The sequence below is a fragment of the Acanthaster planci genome, linkage group LG06, assembly GCF_054643075.1.
Source record: "Acanthaster planci isolate LZ-2023a linkage group LG06, COTS_SCS, whole genome shotgun sequence".
In the NCBI taxonomy this organism is placed as follows: domain Eukaryota; kingdom Metazoa; phylum Echinodermata; class Asteroidea; order Valvatida; family Acanthasteridae; genus Acanthaster; species Acanthaster planci.
In genome coordinates this window covers 12114659-12136560 of record NC_141782.1, presented here as the reverse complement: position 1 = coordinate 12136560, position 21902 = coordinate 12114659, and the positions used below count along the sequence as shown (strand labels likewise).

The 21902-nt window shown below is 42.5% G+C and overlaps 5 protein-coding genes across 5 annotated transcripts in view; 1 reads left to right on the top strand and 4 right to left on the bottom strand.

Moving 5' to 3' along the window:
• Nucleotides 1-228: 228 nt before the first annotated feature.
• Nucleotides 229-6043, bottom strand: LOC147798821 (vesicular acetylcholine transporter unc-17-like). Its single transcript, XM_087138504.1, has one exon. The coding sequence runs from the start codon at nucleotides 5416-5418 to the stop codon at nucleotides 3883-3885; it is 1536 nt and encodes a 511-aa protein (XP_086994630.1). The 5' UTR covers nucleotides 5419-6043; the 3' UTR covers nucleotides 229-3882.
• A 4214-nt stretch (nucleotides 6044-10257) lies between these two features.
• LOC147798820 (vesicular acetylcholine transporter unc-17-like) lies at nucleotides 10258-13022 on the bottom strand. The gene has a single exon (XM_087138495.1). The coding sequence runs from the start codon at nucleotides 12337-12339 to the stop codon at nucleotides 10942-10944; it is 1398 nt and encodes a 465-aa protein (XP_086994621.1). The 5' UTR covers nucleotides 12340-13022; the 3' UTR covers nucleotides 10258-10941.
• Nucleotides 13023-14178: 1156 nt separating this feature from the next.
• On the bottom strand, nucleotides 14179-16222 carry LOC147798819 (vesicular acetylcholine transporter-like). The gene has a single exon (XM_087138494.1). It carries the CDS (start codon nucleotides 15954-15956, stop codon nucleotides 14556-14558), a length of 1401 nt encoding a protein of 466 aa, XP_086994620.1. The 5' UTR covers nucleotides 15957-16222; the 3' UTR covers nucleotides 14179-14555.
• A 13-nt stretch (nucleotides 16223-16235) lies between these two features.
• dennd11 (DENN domain containing 11) overlaps nucleotides 16236-21902 on the top strand; it is a 33401-nt gene continuing 27734 nt past the window's right edge. Inside the window, exon 1 of the mRNA XM_087138497.1 lies at nucleotides 16236-16252. The gene's annotated coding sequence lies outside the window, so the exon portion shown is untranslated. The remainder of the gene's footprint in view (nucleotides 16253-21902) is intronic.
• LOC147798818 (vesicular acetylcholine transporter unc-17-like) lies at nucleotides 19085-21389 on the bottom strand. Its single transcript, XM_087138248.1, has one exon. It carries the CDS (start codon nucleotides 21298-21300, stop codon nucleotides 19903-19905), a length of 1398 nt encoding a protein of 465 aa, XP_086994374.1. The 5' UTR covers nucleotides 21301-21389; the 3' UTR covers nucleotides 19085-19902.

Here is a 21902-nt window from a genome sequence, read left to right as displayed (position 1 = left end):
TTTTGGGCGGATAATTTAAAAATTCATTGGTTACCCGTACTAAAAATTTAAAATCAAATGAAATCTGAAGGACCAAACAACACGTTGTATTTTGTTAGGCCTCGGGGACTTCAGCTGCTCGGCATGGGGCTCCAAACTTTGTTGATTTTACAACAATTTCAACAGAGTTTGAATTGATAATTTCAAAGAACAAAGTCGAAACAATCGGACATATACATCTAAGCGCGATTTTAATGCTGATAACATTGAAAAAAATTATTCAAGATTTAAATGATATTGATTGGGATAACTTAACTTCACTGGGCAATGTCAGTAACATCTACGAGATTTTTCTGGACCATATTCTTCAGCTTTATGAGAAGAATTTTCACTACGACAAATCCCATGCCGCTACGATAAAATTAAATCTCCCTGGTTATCTGGCGATATTTACACCTCTATCAGAAAGAAAAATCCTCTTTACAAAAATTTCCTGAAACATCCGTCGGAGCAAAATAAGCAAACTTACTCTGTGTATGAAAACAGGTTAAATTCTTGAATTCGATCTGCAAAAGGAGCTATCTGTACAAAAGGTTTGATAAAAGAAGAGGGCAATACTAAGGGTACAGGGAACCAGATTAATTCTATATTAAACAAGGGCAAACCTAAGTGTGTCACTACTCATTAAATTCAAGGTGAATTCAAGGTGGGAACAGAGAAATTGCCGATGCCTTCAATGGTTATTTTATTAATACTGGTGCAAAACTTGCCAGTGAGTTTCCTTCATGCAATACCTCATTTGAATCCTTCCTGCCTAACAGATGTCCTTACTCACTGTTTCTGACACCTGTTACGTGCAAAGAGATAGTGAAAGTCCTTTCTGAAATTTCTGCAAATAAGGCCCCTGGTTGTGATGGTCTAAACATATATGTGATAAAGCAGGCTATGTTCTCTTTAGCCGAACCACTGATTGTTATTTTCAACAATTTTTTTTATTACAGGAACATTTCCAGAAGGATTAAAAATAGGTAAGGTCATACCCATTCATAAAATGGCTGTAAGCATGATGCTGGAAATTTTAGACCTATAACAGTTCTATCTACATTTTCCAAAGTAGGTGAGAAGTTAGTTTATAAGCGACTTATATCTTTTGTCAATAAATATAACATTCTCTGATTCACAGTTCAGAATTAGAGAAAATCGCTTAACAAATATGGCAACTGCCTACGTTTTTAACAAATTAGTAACTGCAACAGAAAAAAAGAAATTTCCTATTGGGGTGTTTTTGGACCTTTCCAAGGCGTTTGATACAGTTAATCACAACATCTTGATTCGTAAATTGGAGCACAATGGTGTACGTGGAATTGCACTGGAATGGTTCCAAAGCTACTTATCCAATAGAAAACAATTTGTATCATTCAAATTCCGTTAACTCCAGCAATCTAACAATTTCCTGTGGTGTACCACAGGGCTCTGTGTATAGGCCCTCTGCTATTCATCATATATTTTAATGATATATGTAATACCTCTAGTAAAGTCTTATTTTGTCTATTTGCAGATGACACAAGCCTTATTTATAGTCGTGATAATGTTAATACAGCTGTTCAGATTTTAAGTCCTTTAACTCACAAAAATAAACGTTTGGCTATTAGCCAACAAACTGAGTATCAATCTAGTCAAATCTAATTATATGATATTTTGCACTAACCAACAAAACTACATTCAAACTTTCCGTTTGGTATCAAATGGCAAAACGCTGAATAAGGTAACAAGTACAACAATTTGGGTATAAATATAAATGAGCACTTATCTTGGAAGAGTCATATAAGTGTAGTCTCGAGTAAAGTATCAAAATGTATTAGTATAATGAACCGTTTAAAGTCTTTTCTCCCATTTAATATTCTGTTAACTCTGTATAATTCTTTTGTGCTACCGTATTTGAATTATTGTGTTTTGACATGGGGAGGTCCTTTATCTAATTGTGACCAATTGTCATCTTACAAAAACGTGCTGTCCGAATAATTTCTCATGCTGGATATTACGACCACACGACCCCACTGTTCTCTAAACATAAAGTGCTAAAGGTATTTGACCTTTACAAATATCAGTTAGGTAAATTTATGTACAAATGTATGAATGATAAGCTGCCAATGTATTTTAAATCATACTTTAAACTTATTTCAAACGTTCACTCATATCATACCAGAAGTACCTCTCAAAAGAAATTATATGTTGATGCCAATAGAACTTCATTACATAAAAGTAGTCTTGTGCAATGCGGTGTCCAATACTGTAATAGCCTAAATGAAATTATATAACCAGCACCCACTTTATTAACATTTTCTCTAAAGTTGAAAAATGTATTAATTTCTGAATACATCACCTGTACCGACTAGAATTGTATTTTGATGCATTGTATTATCTCCTGCCTGTCAGTGTTTGTCCGTATGTGTATCAATACCAAAAACATGTTCATGTCTTGTATTGTCCTATGTTATAATATGTATGTCTTTCAATAGGTTAGGGTACAAAGGTAAATCTATGCTTCACCCTTTACCTAAATGTTGTTCTTTAACGTGTTAACGTGTTAAAAAATATAAAATCAAATTTGCTATCAAATTGGTTCAGTGCACCCCTACAGCGGCATCGTGCAAAGAGCTATCGGAATACATGGCTTCGGTTGTTACACAAGGCACCCCTTGTCAAAGGAGCACGAGAGCAGTGCCTGAAAAATCAATCCTTCAAATCCCCAATAAACAATGTTTTGAAGGAAAAGTGGCCACTGCTATTGTCCAAGCAAGGTGTTTAACATGTAAACCAGGTATAAAGTAGAAGCTACTTCAAGAAAATTTAGAAAAGTGCGACTCGTATAATGTTACTGCCTTGAATAACATCACGCTTTGGCTCCTATGGAAGAATTCATCAGCTTACGATCCAAATTTGAAATTTCTCCATTTTACTGCTACAAAGGAGATGACAAGTCATTGTTATATCATGTAAGTAAAGTTTTGCTTCGTGACTATGAAGTCATAAAACCTTATTATACAATGTCCCTTTGAAACTGACTCAAATTACTGCAAGCGAGTGTATATACGTCCTTGCTAGGCAAACGTAACTCATCAACAGGGTATGTAAACTGTGGAGCGTGTGTAGGCTAAACGTAGATTTTCAACTTACAAAGAACTCGGTATCATCACAGAGCAAAGAAATCTGCTGTTTCTCATTGACCGACAAGCACACTGCACATTAGGTGGACTTCATATAACAGTTGAAACACTGTGTTTTCCAATGTCTTTTCGGTCTTTTTCAGCTGCAGTATTTTCACCGTTAAATTGCCAGTTTCCTCAATACCGGCGATTCACAATAGTGCGCCACCAAGAGTTTGCAACGCGTTGGCCAATCACAACGCGCGAAATTAGTCGACCCTTTCCGAACGCGCATTGGGTCGACAAATTCGCGCATTGTGATTGGCCAACGCGTTGCAAACTCTTGGTGGCGCACTATTGTGAAACGGCCGTATTAATATCAAAGTACGAAATAACCGTAATAAAAAGTGGTAATTGTATTTATGATTCCAAGGCACTACTACATAATGTTATAAATCATAATAACCTTTAAGAAATATTTCTTTCATTGAGTAGAATATAAACGGGTGATGCACCAGGAGAATATTTGCGGGCCCCCAGAGGGTGACTAGCCGTGGACCACTGTATTGGCGAGTGGGAATGTTATGACTGGCGAGGGAGGGGTGGAAACCACGTGATACTGTTCTCAGAGCCCCTCGGCCGCGCCCTCCCTCGCCAAAAAAGTATTTAAAAGGCTTTGTAGGATTCTGTGCACTTTTCTGATGTCTTGGAAAACCCTGGTATTATCGTCATGCATGTTTAAGTTGACCGAAAAGGTTTACTTAGCCGCGGGTTGCAAAGTTTCTTCCGAGATGTCATAAGTAAACTGCAAATCATTGTTTGTGGCCATCATTTTATATTCGCGTTGATAACCTGGCCAGCAATCCAGCATATTAGGTCCTTGCTTGGAATCGAGATGGCGCAGGAAAATGGAAAGTGGAGCACTCACCATACACGCTGCTCCAATGACGCAAACACCACAGGTTGAACCAAACATGAAGGGGGCCAGGAGAGGTCCGACTAGGAATGAAGTGCCCCAGCTGGCATTTATAACCGAGAATACCTGCCCGTAGGCGTGGGGATAGCGACTGTCAGCGATGGTAGAGCACATAACAAGCGGGGCAAAACGAGCTGCGCACAAACTGATAAAAAATGCCCCCATGGTGAAGCCAGCAGATATGATATCTGGTGAGAAGTTCATCGGTATCAAAGGAAGTCCTGTCATAAAGAGAGCACCAAGGAAGAAGATCCAGGACCGATCCTGCAAGATATGTAAGATCTGGGCGCTTGCAATACTGGCTACTAGCGACACCAGCCCACAAAGTCCCAGAATGAGGCCTACGGATTTGGGGCCGGCACCGTATGCTGATTTCATCCAAACTGCTACAGACGGCTCAAAGGCAGCGTAGGCAAGAGTTGGAATGAAGCAACATATAGCCAGTATTATAAGTTGTACATCTAAGAAGACCCTCCATCTCACTGCTGGAGGGGATTTGCAGTCGCTCTGCTTTGCTTGAGTGTCTTCGTCTTTCGAATGGAAATTTGCAGTTCTGAACGTCAGCAATACACCGATAATGAACAGCAAGCAGAAAGGTGTGAACAAAAAGAACACTCGATTTTTCATAAAATGATAGAATTCTCCGACAATAAGCGCCGAAAAATAACCTGTTGCCGTTTTGCTCATGCCCAGGGCGAAGAAGGTGGTGCATTCTCTCGATCCAAACGAATATATATCTCTTATTCGAGCCAGGGCGATGGCCTGTGAGGAAGCGTTCGATGCTCCTTGGAGCATGCGGTAAATTAAAATAACGACAGGCGATGTTTCGAAGCATCCGAAGAGGACACTCTGCACGGCACCACATGAAAGGCTGAACACGATCACCACATCAAACCCAAACCTGTCGGCAGCCGCTCCAGCGATGGGTGATATAATGACCTCCATAAGTCCAGTTACGAAAAAAATGGCAGCGATGGTGAAATTTGCCCGTATTTCTGTGTCCTCCCCACGAGCTGTCATAGGTTCCGCCCCATCCCAGGTGACGTTGCTCATGGCCCAGTTCCATTCAGACACCAAAGGTTGGATTCCTCCCCAGAAACAACCTTCCAGATACAGAGCACCAATACTTGTGATGATCCTCAACCACTTTTCCCTTGGTTCCACCATAGACACGGTTGAGAAGCCGTCCATTTTCTTTGCTATCGACTTGCAGATTTTTTTCTTTCCACTCGTATTCTGCTTGCTAGAGTGTGTTCCTTCTACGGAAGACCATAGCTGCGTGGTCGTTTTACGTATCTGGCCTGAATTGAGCGTCATTAACCATTGACAAAGGTTGGCCTTGTCACTTCAATGGAAGTGACTTGTGCATAATTTTGTCCAAAGTGTAACCTCGGACAAATCAGTCCCTGGGTCACTTTGATTCACTCTCCTCCGCACAGCACATGCAGTACCAGTTACTACGCGCGTTCATTGTCAACTTGAAACTATACCCAGCAAGAAATGAGACCGAGGGGTACCCCCGCCAACATGTCCAATCCCTATACACATTCCAGACTATTGTTACTTAACACATCCCCCCCAAGATGTCTGAAAGGAATTCCCCAGATTCCTGCGAGACAATGACCAACACAAAGCAGGGGGGGTTCTCTCCGTCTCATACCTTGCTGCATATGCTTGAAACAGCTTTGACAAAGGCACCTGCGTCACGGTTGGGCTTGCCCAACAAGTACATTAGCCTGTACATACTGTGCGTGCACCCGTTGATGTGGTGAAATAAGAGGGACATACAGTATTCACGACTGATTGCGAATATGTTTTCATGATCGGTCGTGTATATCTTTACAACGTCACGAATATTTTTCACGAATTCAGGACTAGTTGCAAATTGTGTTGCCAATTTGTTCAGCAGCTTAGGGCAAAAAAGTCTCCGGTTTCTGGTCATCGCACGCGTCGCCGTAGACCTGCGCGTCGATAAAATAAAGAATTTTTTTTTATTTTGCATAAAACGATTTCCCAAGCAGAAAACAATGTGCAAAGAATGTCATTTACTGGTACCTCGTGAAAATTTCATTTAAAGCCGGAAACTGGAGCTGAACATTTAGTTTTCACATTCAATTTCTCCATTATGGTTGCGCTACTGTATTTTAAAAAGCTCAGTCTTGCCAAAAATGGAAGCCTTTTGTTTGAGTGAGATGACTGAAACCGTCGCGTCTCGTCATGTTTTATGGTCTTTTTATTAATTCAAAGTTGTTAATTCACTCTTTTCATAGTAACAAGGTCATGCGCTGTAAAGTATATGTGCCTGTACATCACCTCTAAGGAAAAAAGGAGGAAAATAAAGCTGCATCACCGCACCACTTTTGGACCAAACCCATGACCAGAAACCGATGTCGGGGGGGGGGGGCTGAGGGTATTACCCGAGATTGTAGGTCAAATCGCCCCCCTGACCGACTCGCCCCCTTACCGACTCGCCCCCTAACCGACTCGCCTCCTGACCGACTCGCCCCCTAAGTTTGCCAAGCACGTATGGCCGGCCCATTCACTATTTAAAAAAAATACAATCAGTCAGAGATGGAATCGGTGATTGCTGCCCTTAAAAATAGGTTCTGGGGTTTGCAGCTGGCACTCAAAGTTGAGTTTGTTTAAAGCTTGGTGGATATTCCCTTCGTGTGAAATTGGGGGTAACAATATTTTTTTTTTATTGGTAAAACTAATTCAGTATTATCGTGTGTATGGGCCATGGCGCAGCGTTTCCTGTGTATTGTCTATGGGATTTCGTGCGCCACAACACCAACACCCTACCATATTAATTAACTTTGCGAACTATTTCAGATAAAAAAAATGGTACATATTAGGCATAATGCCTGGCGACGCAAACCTACGGAAGTGTTAAGGAGACATGATTTATGACAAAGGGTGTAACGGTCGCTACACACTTTCAGGTTCCGATAACTTCACAGGATGCATTTATTAGTTCACAATTAACACTAAATACTGATTTATTCCGCGAGTACAGTCATCAAGGATCACATTGTTGATCGGCCATATTGAATTATATCCCAGCATACACTGTCGGTGTCATGACGTCAGGGAAAAACAGTCATGTCATCTGGTGCCCGTTACTTGTAAACAAATTAAGAGCACTCTCAGAGATATTCAATTCCAAAAAAAGAATAAAAATTACGCAAATAAAAAAAATTAATAATGGGGCGTTAAAAATTGACATTAGTGTACAATGTACCACTATGACTTTATACATCACACAAAAAGCGTATATCCAAGAACCTAAATCAATTTTCGCAGTATATGTGAGGTCCCAGTCGAGTGAATTAGCAAAAGAACACTATAACCAACTAACTGGATATCGGGTCACTTCAAGAAGATACAGTCACATACCCAAATATTAATGGGACAGAGGGTTCGAAGTTGTTGATCCTGAGGGTATGTTGGATGTACAAATAACCTAATCAGACAGTGGACGTAGGAAGCGTTTGAATAGATAAGTGATTAGTGGTATATGTCCAAATATCCATCACCGTCCGTGAGTCGTTCGTGTCGTGGCGTTGGTTAGAACCATTGTTTTTTTGTTTTTTAATACATTGGGCCGGCCATATTTGCTTGACGTTCCGAGGGGGCGAGTCGGCCAGGGGGCGAGTCGGTCAGGGGGCGAGTCAGTTAGGGGGCGAGTCGGCCAGGAGGCGAGTTGGTAAGAAGCGAGTCGGTCAGGGGGCGAGTTTACGAGGGGGCGAGTTGGTAAGGGGCGAGTCGGTCAGGGGGCGAGTTGACCTGACACCTTACCCGAACATGCGACCTAACGGACAGCATGAAACCTCAGAAGTGCAAGCGACTTGGACGCGAAGGAAAACTAGCGTATCGCATACTCAGCCGTATTCATTCGATCTGAAAATACACATTTCCAATCACTGTGAAGTTTACACAGACCAACAAAGTTTCAAACAGGATTTAACCATGACAAAACAGCAGATAAATTAGATTAGTAAAAGTCGTGTACGTGTAATGATGTGCATACGTAGTCTTTCTCAGTACGGCTTGTAACACACGCACGACGGTCTGCATTTATCGGTTCATTTTATAGACTGACTTGATTGATTAACGTGGAAACTGGAGAAATTGAAGACTTAAGTGAAACAACTACGTTAAATAAATTCAAACTCCTACTTTAAGCTGTGTGAAATAAGTCGAAGATATAACTCGACTTCGTTGAACTACATGTAACTGCCGTATATTTCCCCAAGAAATGGACTCGGAGAAAGGAACAAAAGCCACCTCTTCTCAATCAAACTCTTCTAGTGTATTCCATGCCATAGTCGCCATCTTACATTACGTCACCATTTCCAAGCCTAACCAATGAGGGCGATATGCATACTCGTGAACACAGCATCTCCCTCCTCTTTAGAGAGAGCACTTATAACAAGTAAAACCTAAATAAAATCATCAACTTGCAACTTGAATTTTCAGAATACAGTATAAATTTGGAGGAGTGCACAGTCTCAACAGTGTGTGCTAAATTGATCCAAAAGTCCAACATGGTGAACAATCAAAGAAGTCCCATATATTACCCTTAATTGAGTCATTTTAAGTTTCACAGCTGGTACAAATCGATAATAATACAGATGTTGTGTGCACAGTTGGTCTTAACTACCGTTGCATAATCTTTTGACCACACTGGAAGGTATCCTACAAGTTGAGTGTCGAATTTTACCATATCTTGCCACAGACTTGTTTTCCTGTGGGATTCTGAGAGTCGTTATTAATTGATCCTTGTATCATAAGATCTGCAAGACAAGGGATCAAAGTTTGAGGTATTCCAGATTCGCCCATCGTCCAACATGTAAGTGAAAGGTCCCTCAGCTTTGAATAATTTGCTCTGGAGCGGTAAATTTGTTTGTCCTTTGCTCGGTTTCCTCACATAGTCCCCTGGTTTACAGTTCACCATACACTGCGTCTAGTGTCTTTGTAGTTCCGAGACTTTTCCTGCTTCTGAGCTACGCGACTGCGAAGTTCCGCAGCGTCATGTGCTGTATTGGTTTTTCATTACGAATGTTCAAGTTGCCAGCTTCCTGTTATGAAGTAGCTTGGACGGTGATTTCTCTGTTTGTTTGGTGAGGGGTTGATCGATACGCAGCGAGCAGTTCTGTGACTTCCTACTTCCATCCTCTCCCCTCTTGAGTGGAAAGCTGGAGGCTCCGTTTCGGGACTCTGTTCCATCGCTCAACCTCTCAATTTGCTCTGGGGTAGCTAAGCGACGACTTGTAGTGTTTGGTGCCATAAAGCAGGAAGTTCTCAAACTCAGAGGAAGTAAACTGGACTCCGTTATCAGTGGCAATTTCGTTGGGGAGCCCCTCACGTGCGAAAACAGAGGAAAGCCTCGAAATGACTGTCCGAGAGGTTACAGCCGGAGTAAAGGTAACTTCTGGCCACTTACTATAGTAATCGATCAGAATTGTAGCAAATCTACAGTCCTGTGGACCACTCTAGAAAAGTCCGGTGATGTCAATGGCCAGTTTTTGCCAAGGTCCCTTTAGTAATGGGACAATCTGTAGTGGAGCAGTTCGAAGTCGGGCACTCTTGTCGACAGTTTGACAGATGAAGCAGCTTCGTATGGCCTCCTCAACCATACGATCTACGCAAGGTCATTAATCAGTCACCGAGGCGTTGTTTGCAGCGTCAAAGTAGTAGCGTTTTCTGAGTTATGTTGTTTTGGAGTTTATACCCGACAGGAGCGACGGTGTGAAAATAAACGGCAATGAGCCACAGAAACCTGAGCAGAAGTCTTCCAATTGTCTTTGGTCAACGTGAGGAAGACCCGTAAAGCCGGTTGACGTTACAATATGTATTCAGAATGGTATATTTGTGCATTTTACAATTGTTTTTCCCTTTTAGAGTGATATTGAATGCATTTTTTGCTTTTGGAAATCTAGAAATTCTTCACAATCCGCTTAATTTTTTGCTCACCACAAAAAAGGTGTGAGGGGGAGATGATTCAATAGTCCACCCCCCGAAAAAGAGATTTTAAAATTTATCTTATGTTTGATGGGTCCAAATATTGTCCAACTGAAGCAGCTTACCATCGCAATAAAGGAGGTGTTCGCTTTCAAAACCTTGAATGAATTTTTTAAACGTGTAGTTCGGCTGTGAACATAAAGCCCAGTAGATCACGTACTGTTTACAAGTACTGTCCGATGGGGGTTCGATGGATCGCGTCCCACTTCCCAGCTACAAGAAAATTGTAAACAAAGTGTGACGTTATCACATGTGAGGTCTGTGAATCCCCCGCCCCCAAAAATAATAATAATAATCCGGTCCACAACACAAAAATTTGGATCTGGGATATTTTTAACAGAAACGTGATAGATCTGTTGCCTGAATTAGACAATTTTGTCCATTCTGCATGTCACGTCCAGCAAATTTACACAACAAATAAAATTACAGGCTATCATAATTATCTATTCTTTATTTAAACCAGGGTAAAGCTCAATCAGTTATAAAAAATTCTCCTCTGGGACCTTGGGATAAGAAGATAGAGAAGAACTTAAGGTTCTTTTTAGCGTCAGCAAGTGCACAAAAAGCAACAGACAATTTTCATGGAGAAGTAATTGTGCTTACAATATACTCATTAGACCACTAAATATCAAGCTCAATTTTATTAGTTAGCTAGGCAAACGCCGGAAGAATGTACCACCAAGATTCCATAGACTTTTTGGACTGGTGACAGATTGCAAGCAACCAGAAGACCACAGTCTAAAAGAATCATCTTGGTTTACTTTGATTTTTCTTTAGTATTTTCGAACTGTCAGATATCTTTGATGTGAACGTGGTTTACTCAGCCGCGGGTTGCAAAGTTTCTTCCGAGATGTCATAAGTAAACTGCAAATCATTGTTTGTGGCCATCATTTTATATTCGCGCCGATAATCTGGCCAGCAATCCAGTATATTAGGTCCTTGCTTGGAATCGAGATGGCGCAGGAAAATGGAAAGTGGAGCGCTCGCCATACACGCTGCTCCAATGACGCAAACACCACAGGTTGAACCAAACATGAAGGGGGCCAGGAGAGGTCCAACTAGGAATGAAGTGCCCCAGCTGGCATTTATAACCGAGAATACCTGCCCGTAGGCGTGGGGATAGCGACTGTCAGCGATGGCAGAGCACATCACAAGCGGGGTAAAACGAGCTGCGCACAAACTGATGAAAAATGCCCCCATGGTGAAGCCAGCAGATACGATATCTGGTGAGAAGTTCATCGGTATCAAAGGAAGTCCTGTCATCAAGAGAGCACCAAGGAAGAAGATCCAGGACCGATCCTGCAAGATATGTAAGATTGGGACGCTTGCAATACTGGCTCCTATTGAAACCAGTCCAGAAAGTCCAAGAATGAGGCCTACGGTTGCAGGACCCACTCCGTAGGTTGATTTCATCCATACCGCGACCGAGGGCTCCAAGGCAGTGAAACTAAGAGTTGTGGTGAAACAGCATAGAGCAAGTATTATGAGTTGGACATCGAGGAAGATTCTCCATCGCAGTACTGGAGGGGACTTGCGCTGGCTCTGGTCTGCTTGCGCCGAATGAAAGTTTACAGTTCTGAATGTCAGCAATACGCCGATGATGAACAGCAAGCAGAAAGGTGTGAACAAAAAGAACACTCGGTTTTTCATGGAATGGTAGAGTTCTCCGACGATAAGTGCCGAAAAATAACCCAATGCCGTTTTGCACATGCCTACAGCGAAGAAGGAGTTGCAATCCTTCGATCCTACCGAATACACGTCCTTTATTCGAGCTAGTGCGATGGCCTGTGAGGAAGCACTTGATGCTCCTTGGAGTATACGATAAATAAGAATAACGACCGGCGATGTTTCGAAGCATCCGAAGAGGACACTCTGCACGGCACCACATGAAAGGCTGAAAACGGTTACCACATCAAACCCAAACCTGTCCGCAGCAGCCCCAGCGATTGGTGCTGTAATGATCTCCACAAGTCCTGTTACGAGGAAAATGGCGGCGACGGTGAAATTCGCTCGTGTCTCTGTCTTGTTCCCATCAGTTGTTAGTGGTTCTGCCCCGTCCCGAGTGACGTTGCTCATGGCCCAGTCCCATTCCGACACCAAAGGCTGGATTCCTCCCCACAAACAACCTTCCAGATAGAGAGCACCAATGCTTGTGATAATCCTTAACCATTTTTCCCTTTGCCCGACCGAAGACCTATGTTGGAAATTATCCATTTTCGTTGCTTTCGACAGTTCTGCGTATCATGAAAGCAATGGGATTGCACCTTGCATACATCGCTTGAACTCCCCTGAATAAATGCCACACGTCGCCTTTTGTGCTTTTTTGCTTTACTGGTCATGCTTTAGAAATTTAGTTTTATATGGATTTGTTGCAATGGCTGATCCGGGGGGGGGTCGGTGAGACAACGTTGAAATTTTTCACGTAACTTTTGATGGTCTTTAGCGTTTTACCCGCTTTTGTCAGAGAGGGAAATAAAACAGACCAAACATCTCCTGTCCACTTTGCAAAGAAGTTTTGCTTGTTTTCTTGGGGAGGGGTGGCCCCACTATTCCAACCCCGGTTTCCCCCCTTAATTTGTTGTGTAACCACACCAGGATTCTAACACCCGAAACTGGGGTTGTGAGGTCAAAGCACGACTAAAGACTGTCCTAATGAAAGTGTTGTATCAAGTTGAAGGAGAGGGTGGAACTTTTAAATCGTTTACGATATACACACCCAAACGGAAGTTAATAATTGCTGCCCACTCGAAAAGTGTGATTATAGGCAGAACGTGTTAGCGGTCCTGACATTGTATGAATACAAACTTCAGAGCCGTTTTCTGTCATATTTTCCGAATGTTTTCACTTTTGTCTCCAGTAAACCTTCTCAATCCTTCTTGACTTTTACAACCAACAAGAGAAAAATGAGTGGTCTTGCCACGTTGCCTTGAAATTCGATGGGCAGACTACATTCGTTCAAAGTGTGACATTTAATGTTCTACCTGTATCACATGCACGCCACCCATTTAAGGGTTAAATCACTTAACTGACTCGAGCAACATTAAAACATTGAACTTACTTCCTGAATTGTTTATTTTCTATGTTCATTTAGATGTTTGTATACTTCCTGTTTGGCACTAAGATTTATCTTGTACATAATTGAACTAGAACACCTTGATCCAATTCATCTATTAAAAGTAGACTTCCAGAATTTGTCAGGCAGGTAACAGTTTTCGTCTAAATTTCTCTGGACAGAATTTCCTGAAAAGTTCTGATGGGAAACAGTTTCAAATGCAACAGGTATAAGGAACTTGGTTGCATTTTTCAACCTTTGTCATAATGTAGACCGATTTGCCATTCACATATTTACAATCAATACGTGCACAACAGGAAAAATGGGGGGGGGGGACCCAGCCCCCTAAGATTTTCAAACCAGTTTTCAAAGGCATCAAGGGTGGGTGCGGAATTCATATTGGGAGTAAGCAAGCTTGTCGGGTTTTAAAAATTTTGGTTTCCCTGTAAACGTGAAAACACTTAATCCGAAATACGAGCCTTCAAAACTGAATAAGAAACAACCAATTTAATTAAAACCCGTTCAACCCATGGATCAGTTCGGCCCCCATATTTGTTTGTTTTCCTTCTTTCTTTTCACCCAGTAAAGAAAAGAACCTTGAAGACGAAAAAGAAAAGGGGCGCAACACCAGATGAGCACATGGTAATTGCTTCACGTCTTGGGAGAAGAAGTTTAATTGCCTGGCACGCACACTTGGCTCCATAATAACTCCACATTCGACTTTGATTTCTTCCTGTTTTAGATCTCGTTTTTCCCAAAATTTATCATACAAAAAATTTGATGTTGTTTACCATAACGTTTTTGTAGTTGCTGGTATCATTTAGTTATAGATACAGGGGCTTAGAAGCTAGTAGCACTCAGCCCTATGCGTTAAATTGCCTACATATGGGGTATTTCGTGTCTACTTTGCTTGCTGGAATGGCGCCCATGGGAATTACTATAATGCAATGCGTGTGTTGGTGCAATCAACGATCAAAAAAGATGCGCAACAAATCAAAAAATTATTGGCTATGTCATCTCATTCCATTCTTCCTTTAATCAGGGTAAAGCTCTATCTGTTATACCACATTTCTCCCTTGGAGCCCCGGGGAAGAAAATGAAAAAAAAATTCATTTCAGCATCAGGAATTCGTAAAAGATATAACTAAGCATTTGAGGAAATAACTGTGTTTACGATGTTGATTATATACACCTACAAATATCAAACCAATATTTATTACCTTGCTTGACAAGAATTTCTTTCGGAGAATGAACCACCAAGATTCCATGGACTTTGGGACTAGCAAGCAACAAGGAAGGCTATAGTCTAGAAGAGTAATCTTGCTTTAATTCTATGTTTATGAGTAATTTAAAAGAGACAATTTTTATACGACTATGGTTTACTTAACCGCGGGTTGCAAAGTTTCTTCTGAGATGTCATAGGTAATCTGCGCTTCATTGTTTGTGGCCACTGTATTATATTGGGGTCGATAATCAGTACAACAATCCAACATATTAGGTCCTTGCTTGGAATCGAGATGGCGCAGGAAAATGGCAAGTGGAGCACTCGCCATACACGCTGCTCCGATGACGCAAGCACCGGGGGTTGAACCAAACATAAACGGGGCTAAGAGGGGTCCGACCAGAAATGAAGTGGCCCAGCCGGTATTTATCACAGAGAACACCTGCCCATAGGCGTGTGGATAGCGGCTGTCAGCGATGGTAGAGCACATCACAAGCGGGGCAAAACGCGCTGCGCTCAAACTAAAAAAAAATGTGCAAATGGCAATGCCAGCAAGAATGATATCCGGTGAGAAGTTCATCAGTATCAAAGGAAGTCCTGTCATCAAGAGAGCCCCAAGGAAGAAGCTCCAAGACCGATCCTTCAAGATGGGTAAGATTTGGGCGCTAGTGATGTTGGCAATTATCGACGCCAGTCCACAGAGTCCAAGAATAAGGCCTACAGTTGCGGGACCCACTCCATAAGCCGATTTCATCCATATCGCGACCGAGGGCTCCAATGCACTTTGACCAAGATTTGTGATGAAGAAACCTATCGCAAGTAGTACGAGTTGGACATCGAAGAAGATTCTCCATCGCAGTACTGGAGGGGATGATTTGCACTCCTTCTGGTCCACTTGTGCCGAATGGAAGTTTACAGTCCTGAACTTAAGCAATACGCCGATGATGAACAGCAAGCAAAAAGGTGTAAACAAAAAGAGCACTCGGTTTTTCATGAAATGGTAAAGTTCTCCAACAATAAGTGCTGAAAAGTAAGCCAAGGCCATTTTGCTCATTCCCAGGGCGATGAAGGAGTTACATTCCCTCGATCCTACTGAATATATGTCTCTTATTCGAGCCAGGGCAACGGTTTGTGTGGAAGCACTTGATGCTCCTTGGAGTATGCGGTAAATTAAAATAACGACAGGCGATGTTTCGAAGCATCCAAAGAGGACACTCTGCACAACACCACATGAAAGGCTGAACACGATCACCACATCAAACCCAAACCTGTCCGCAGCAGCCCCAGCGATAGGTGCCATAATGACCTCCACGAGGCCAGTTACGAGAAAAATGGCAGCAACAGTGAAATTCGCCCGTGCCTCTGTATCGTTCCCATCATCTGTCTGCTGTTCCGCCCCGTCCCGAGTGACGTTGCTCATGGCCCAGTCCCATTCCGACACCAAAGGCTGGATTCCTCCCCACAAACAACTTTCCAGATAGAGAGCACCAATGCTTGTGATAATCCTCAACCACTTCTCCTTTCGTCCGACCAAAGACCTCTGGTGGAATCCATCCATTTTCGTTGCTTTTCAGAGTTCCAGTTATCACAAAAGCAATGAGAGAGTTACATGTGTATTCTTTGATCCGTCGTAGGTTGGCCTAATGCCCAATCTTGCCCTCTTTGTTTACTCATTACTAGTCACGATTTGTATTTTTATCTTTATATGCATTTACAAGGATGACCCAGAACCAGCTGAGGCCAATTTCATAGAGCTGCTTAAGCACAACAAAAATCCTTCCTTGACAAATCCAGTTACCAGCCCAACCTCCATGTGATATATATTGTTTTGGAATGGTATTCATCTGTAGTTTGGTAAGTATGAAAATCACATAGATTTTGAGGTGATAACCTTTGTGTTTTAAGCAAGGTTGATTTTCCCCTGGTTGGGGGGGGGGGCAGCGTCAAACCTTTTCATGTAACCTTGTATAGCCTTTCTAGGAGAGGGGGTGAGGCTGCACTTGTGGATTTTTTGCACGTTTCGGGATGGATAGGAAGTGAAATAGCCAAAAAAAAAAAAAAAAAACAATGCGGGGGGGGGCGATGTTCCCGGTTATCTCCTGGATCTGCCCTTTCGTAAACGCAGTAACAATTTGACGACCTTTGAAACCGTGGTTGGTTGCGACTCGGAGGTCAAAGTCTGACAAGTCTAAAGTAAACAAAAAGTCATGCTGCGCATTTTGTCAGTTACGTGATACACAATGTACATTTCAAACTTTCCCAAAATTCAAATTTTATGACGGTGGTAAATCTCCTCCAATTTCTTTGGTTTTGCACAGTTGGAAAAGAATGCTGCATCATGATTCCGCTTTTTTATGTATTGATGAATGGTAACTCAGCGCGGTAATGCAGACAACGCACGAATCAGGGACTGAGAGAAATTTTTCAGTTGATGAGAAAACTTGGAATTTTTTTGGACTATGGTGACTATACCACTAACGTTGACCCAGACGATTGAGGTACAGTGGGTTACAACATTCCCGTGGATTTTGGTTTTAGGTTATTCAACTTAGCTCTCTTGCAAAAGGATTAATAGATAAATCGATTATAAACTACACATATCTCCATCACTTGACTTAGTACACACCAATGGATCCCGTCACTTTATTCCCCTTTCCGTTTCCAGATAAGACATTCTTTCTTGCCACACACGATACAAAGTGGAAGCAAGACATGAAAGGATCGGAATGGCATGGCACAAGACGTAAATGAAGATGTGGAAATTCGAACATGTCGAAGTAATTTTCAATTGGGTCCTTCATCTAAGCAGAATTTTGACCCCCCCAATTTCATAGATGTAAATTCTGGTCAATATTTGGAAAGAAAACATATATTGACAATAAGTTCGGACAGACGTGATTAATACAGATCTGACCATGGTGGCAGAGTTAAATCCTTGAACAACATGTCAGAAGCATGCATATCTGATGATAATGAGTAGGCATGGCAAAGGGCCTAATGTCGAATTCTAAAAGTAGGCGAAAGACATTCAGGCAAACCTCTCTATCTGAAAGGCTATCTGTGGGAGGAATCCAACATTCCATCGCGCTTTATACGTAAATCATTTCCAGAAAAAAAGGATAATAAAGAAGCCGCGTCGCCGCATTGCGTTTCGAGCCAGCTCCTGACCAGAAACCGGGGGGGGGTGTGTGCTCATCCTTCTTGACTTTTGCAACCAAAAAGAGACAAATGAAGTGGTTTTGTCACATAACCCTGAGAGAATTGCCAACACAATCTTATAGGGCTGAGTGGAAAGTATACCGAGACGGTCATGGACGAGTGGCATTGACTGACCTCCCAATCATGTTATCTGTTCTGGCTGCGGACAAGTAAAATACAAAAGCGTACAGGGGCTGTAAAAAAAGGTCGAGTCACCATCCCACTACACCGACAAAAATACCTGAAAAGGTTTGCATGTCGCCCTTTTATGCTTCCTTAGTAAAAATTAATAATAGAGAAAGAACACCGGTGTATTTTTGAAGATGATGTGCTGCCCCAAGCCCTCTTCCAAACAGATATAATGTTGGGGTCATGATGGTGGTGTTGACGATTGCTTTGCCATAATGAAATAGGGCAATAGGGCAAACAGTTCGTCACCGCACGGTTTTACTTTTCGGGGTTTTCTGGGTGTTAATGTAGCGAAACAATACATCTTTAAGATACTGCCTTTTGTCCAAATAGGTTTTTTTGGCCAATAAGTATCTTCGCCGGTTGTCAACAGGCGATTCCCAGACTGGAAGGGTAAGGGAACATATCCCTGGGATTTTTAAAGACATCAAATACTTCGACACACTATTGGGCTAGTGAGTGGTCAACTTGCAAATTGAATTTGTTTTAGGCAACTTTGAGACCGCACCGGTTCGAAAAAGAAGTTTGCATGCTGTCCCTTGGCACTATCCTACGGTGGCTCGTATTCGCCAATTCGTTCTGCGTGACCCCTTTTCTTTCAGCGTTATATCGCCATCCTATAGCGTGGTAACGCCGTACAATCGCGGTACATCGCCGTACTATTGCGTTATATCGCAGTATTTATGGCGTTATATCGCCGTACTATATACCGTTATAACGCCTACGGCGTTATAACGCCGTAGTATTGCATTATATCGCCGTATTTTTGACGTTTCATCGCCGTACTCTGATGTATTGGAGGGAGGAGAATACAATTACAAGCTTTGCATGGATATTGGAATACTGGATCAAAATTTAAAAAGTTTATTTATGACGGCAAACGTAGGTCTAATATCAGGGTTTTTTTTCTCTCTATTTCCTGGTCACAGCAATAATTTGTACTTCATAGCAAGCAAAACACTACAAGTATTGCTAGGATATTACTGGTCCCGCTTGTCCGACCGTAATCACGTCTGACTCGGCGGCGACCATCATTGAACAATTTGAAGTGCAAGAGTTCCAACTCCTTGTGTGTCCTTCCTCTATGGTCATACCTGTGTCCTTCCTCTATGGTTATACATAGTGTGGAACTCTGCACAAAATATTTCCACATAATAGGTCATAATGCAGGGTGCGATGGCGTTGTGTAGACTTGCACACGCTCACACAATGTTTCCCCTCTCTGAAAAACGGTTTCAGAGGCATTTTGGGGTCAAGGTTATCTGTGGCAAAATGAAGAGGAACGTTTGAACACCCATTTCTACCTTTGCGCGGGGGCCGGGGCGTTCAATATCTCGTCCCGCAACTTGCAGATGATAGACAAAAGAAAGAAAGGAAAAAAAAAAGAGGGAAAAAGAAAAAAGTGACGTTATTATTTTAGGTCTATCAATCCCCCCTCCAAAAATCGTTCCGTCCACAGCACAAAAAATTACATCATCAGTTTTTCTGACTGGAACTTGATATAACCGTTTCCTGAATTAGACAAATGACATGTAAAAATACGCGGAGCTGACAGAAAAAAGGTTAACACCCCAGCTGAACAGAAATGATATGAGGGGAAATGCCTCATAAATGACACAATTTTCGACCCCCACACAAGGTTTTCCTGCAATTCTGTCAACGGATCAATTCGTGTACACATTGTATAAAATTATAGGCTATTTTATTTATTCTTTGTTTACCAAGGCTATCAGTATTAAACACTGAATAACTATCTTTACAATAAACTAAATAGACCAAATAGAAATAGGGGCGATTCACGTTAGCCACTCACGATGCGCGAAATGCGTTTGGAAAGGGTCGACAGATTTCGCATGTTGTGATTGGCCGCCGCGTCGCAAAGTCTTGGTGGCGCACTAATGTAAACCGCCTGTATTAAACCAATGAAATCAATATCAACTCAAATTTTTGAGTTAGCTAGACAAATATTTGACGAAGAATGAACCACCAAGATTCCATAAACTTCTGGACTGGTGACAGATTCCAAGCAACCAGGAAGGCCAGAGCCTGAAAGAATAATCTTGGTTAAATGTTTCTGAATAATTTCATACTGTCAAATAATATGGCGTGAACCAGGTTTACTTTCCTGCAGGTTGCAAATTTGTTTCCAAGATATCATAGGTAAACTGCAAATCATTGTTTCTGGCCATCAGTTCATATTCGGGTCCATAATCTGTCCAACAATCCAGTATATTAGGCCCTTGCTTGGAATCGAGATGGCGCAGGAAAATGGCAAATGAGGAGCTCGCCATGCACGCTGCTCCGATGATGCAAACGCCGCAAGTTGAACCAAACATAAAGGGTGCTAGGAGAGGTCCAACCAGAAAAGAGGTAGCCCAGCCGGTATTAATAACAGAGAACACCTGCCCGTACGCCTGGGCGTAGCGGCTGTCGGCGATGGTAGAACACATGACAAGTGGAGCGAAACGAGCTGCGCACATACTGATAAAAAATGCCCCCATGGTGAAGCCGGCAGATATGATATCTGGTGAGAAGTTCATCAATATCAAAGGAAGTCCTGTCATCAAGAGAGTCCCAAAGAGGAGGATCCAAGAACGATCCTTCAAGATGGGAAAGATTTGGGCGCTAGTCATGTTGGCAATTATGGACGCCAGTCCACAGAGTCCAAGAATAAGGCCTGCAGTCGCGGGACCCACTCCATAGGCCGATTTCATCCATATCGCGACCGAGGGCTCTAATGCACTTTGACCAAGACTTGCGATGAAGAAGCACAGAGCAAGTAGTATGAGTTGGACATCGAAGAAGATTCTCCATCGCAGTACTGGAGGAGATTTAAACTCGCTCTGGTCTGCTTGCGCCGAATGAAAGTTTACCGTTCTGAACGTTAGCAATACTCCGATGATGAACAGCAAGCAGAAAGGTGTAAACAAAAAGAACACTCGGTTTTTCATGGAATGGTAGAGTTCTCCGACGATAAGTGCCGAAAAATAACTAAATGCCAGTTTGCACATGCCTAAAGCGATGAACGAGTTACATTCCATCGATCCTTCCGAATACATGTCTCTCATTCGAGCCAGGGCAATGGTTTGTGTGGAAGCACTTGATGCTCCTTGGAGTATGCGGTAGATTAAAATAACGACAGGCGATGTTTCGAAGCATCCAAAGAGGACACTCTGCACGGCACCACATGAAAGGCTGAACACGATCACCACATCAAACCCAAACCTGTCCGCAGCAGCCCCAGCGATAGGTGCCATAATGACCTCCACGAGGCCAGTTGCGAGAAAAATGGCAGCAACAGTGAAATTCGCCCGTGCCTCTGTATTGTTCCCATCAGTTGTTAGTGGTTCTGCCCCGTCCCGAGTGACGTTGCTCATGGCCCAGTCCCATTCCGACACCAAAGGCTGGATTCCTCCCCACAAACAACTTTCCAGATAGAGAGCACCAATGCTTGTGATAATCCTCGACCACTTCTCCCTTCGTCCCACGAAAGACATTTGGTGGAGTTCATCCATTTTTATTACTTTCCAGAGTTCCGTTTATCATAAAAGCAATAGGATTGTTATCTGTTTATCGTTTGACCCGTCCTGATACCAACCCCACCCTTTGTGTTTATTCTTTACTGGTCACGCGTCAGAGGTTTGGGCCCGTGTTAAAAGCTTAATATGAATACGTTGTGATAGGGGTCAGTTGGAGCGCCCTCCCAGAGGACATGCTTTGCTATTTAGTTTTAATATTAAATTCACAAAAGGTTTACTCGAGCAGCGGCTATTGTTGAGGGAGAAAGTAATGCCTTCCAACGTGACGCCATATGCAGGGGGTCTATGGTGAATCAAGAACAGAATTTTCGAGGGGAAGGGGGGTTCAAACTTGGCTTTGCCTTACAAAAAATTGTAACCTTGTATGGCCATTCTGGTTGTTTGAGGCTACATTTAGGGGTGATTTTACACACTTTTGGAAGGATGGGAAATGAATTGGACCAAAACGAAAAAAGCCTTTTTGGGGTGGGGGACACGGCCTTTGTGAGCCCCTGGATCTGCCCTTCAGATGTGTAAACGCAGTTACCCTTTGACGACCCCTGAAACCTGGGCTGCTTCCTGTCACGTAAGCACTCTCC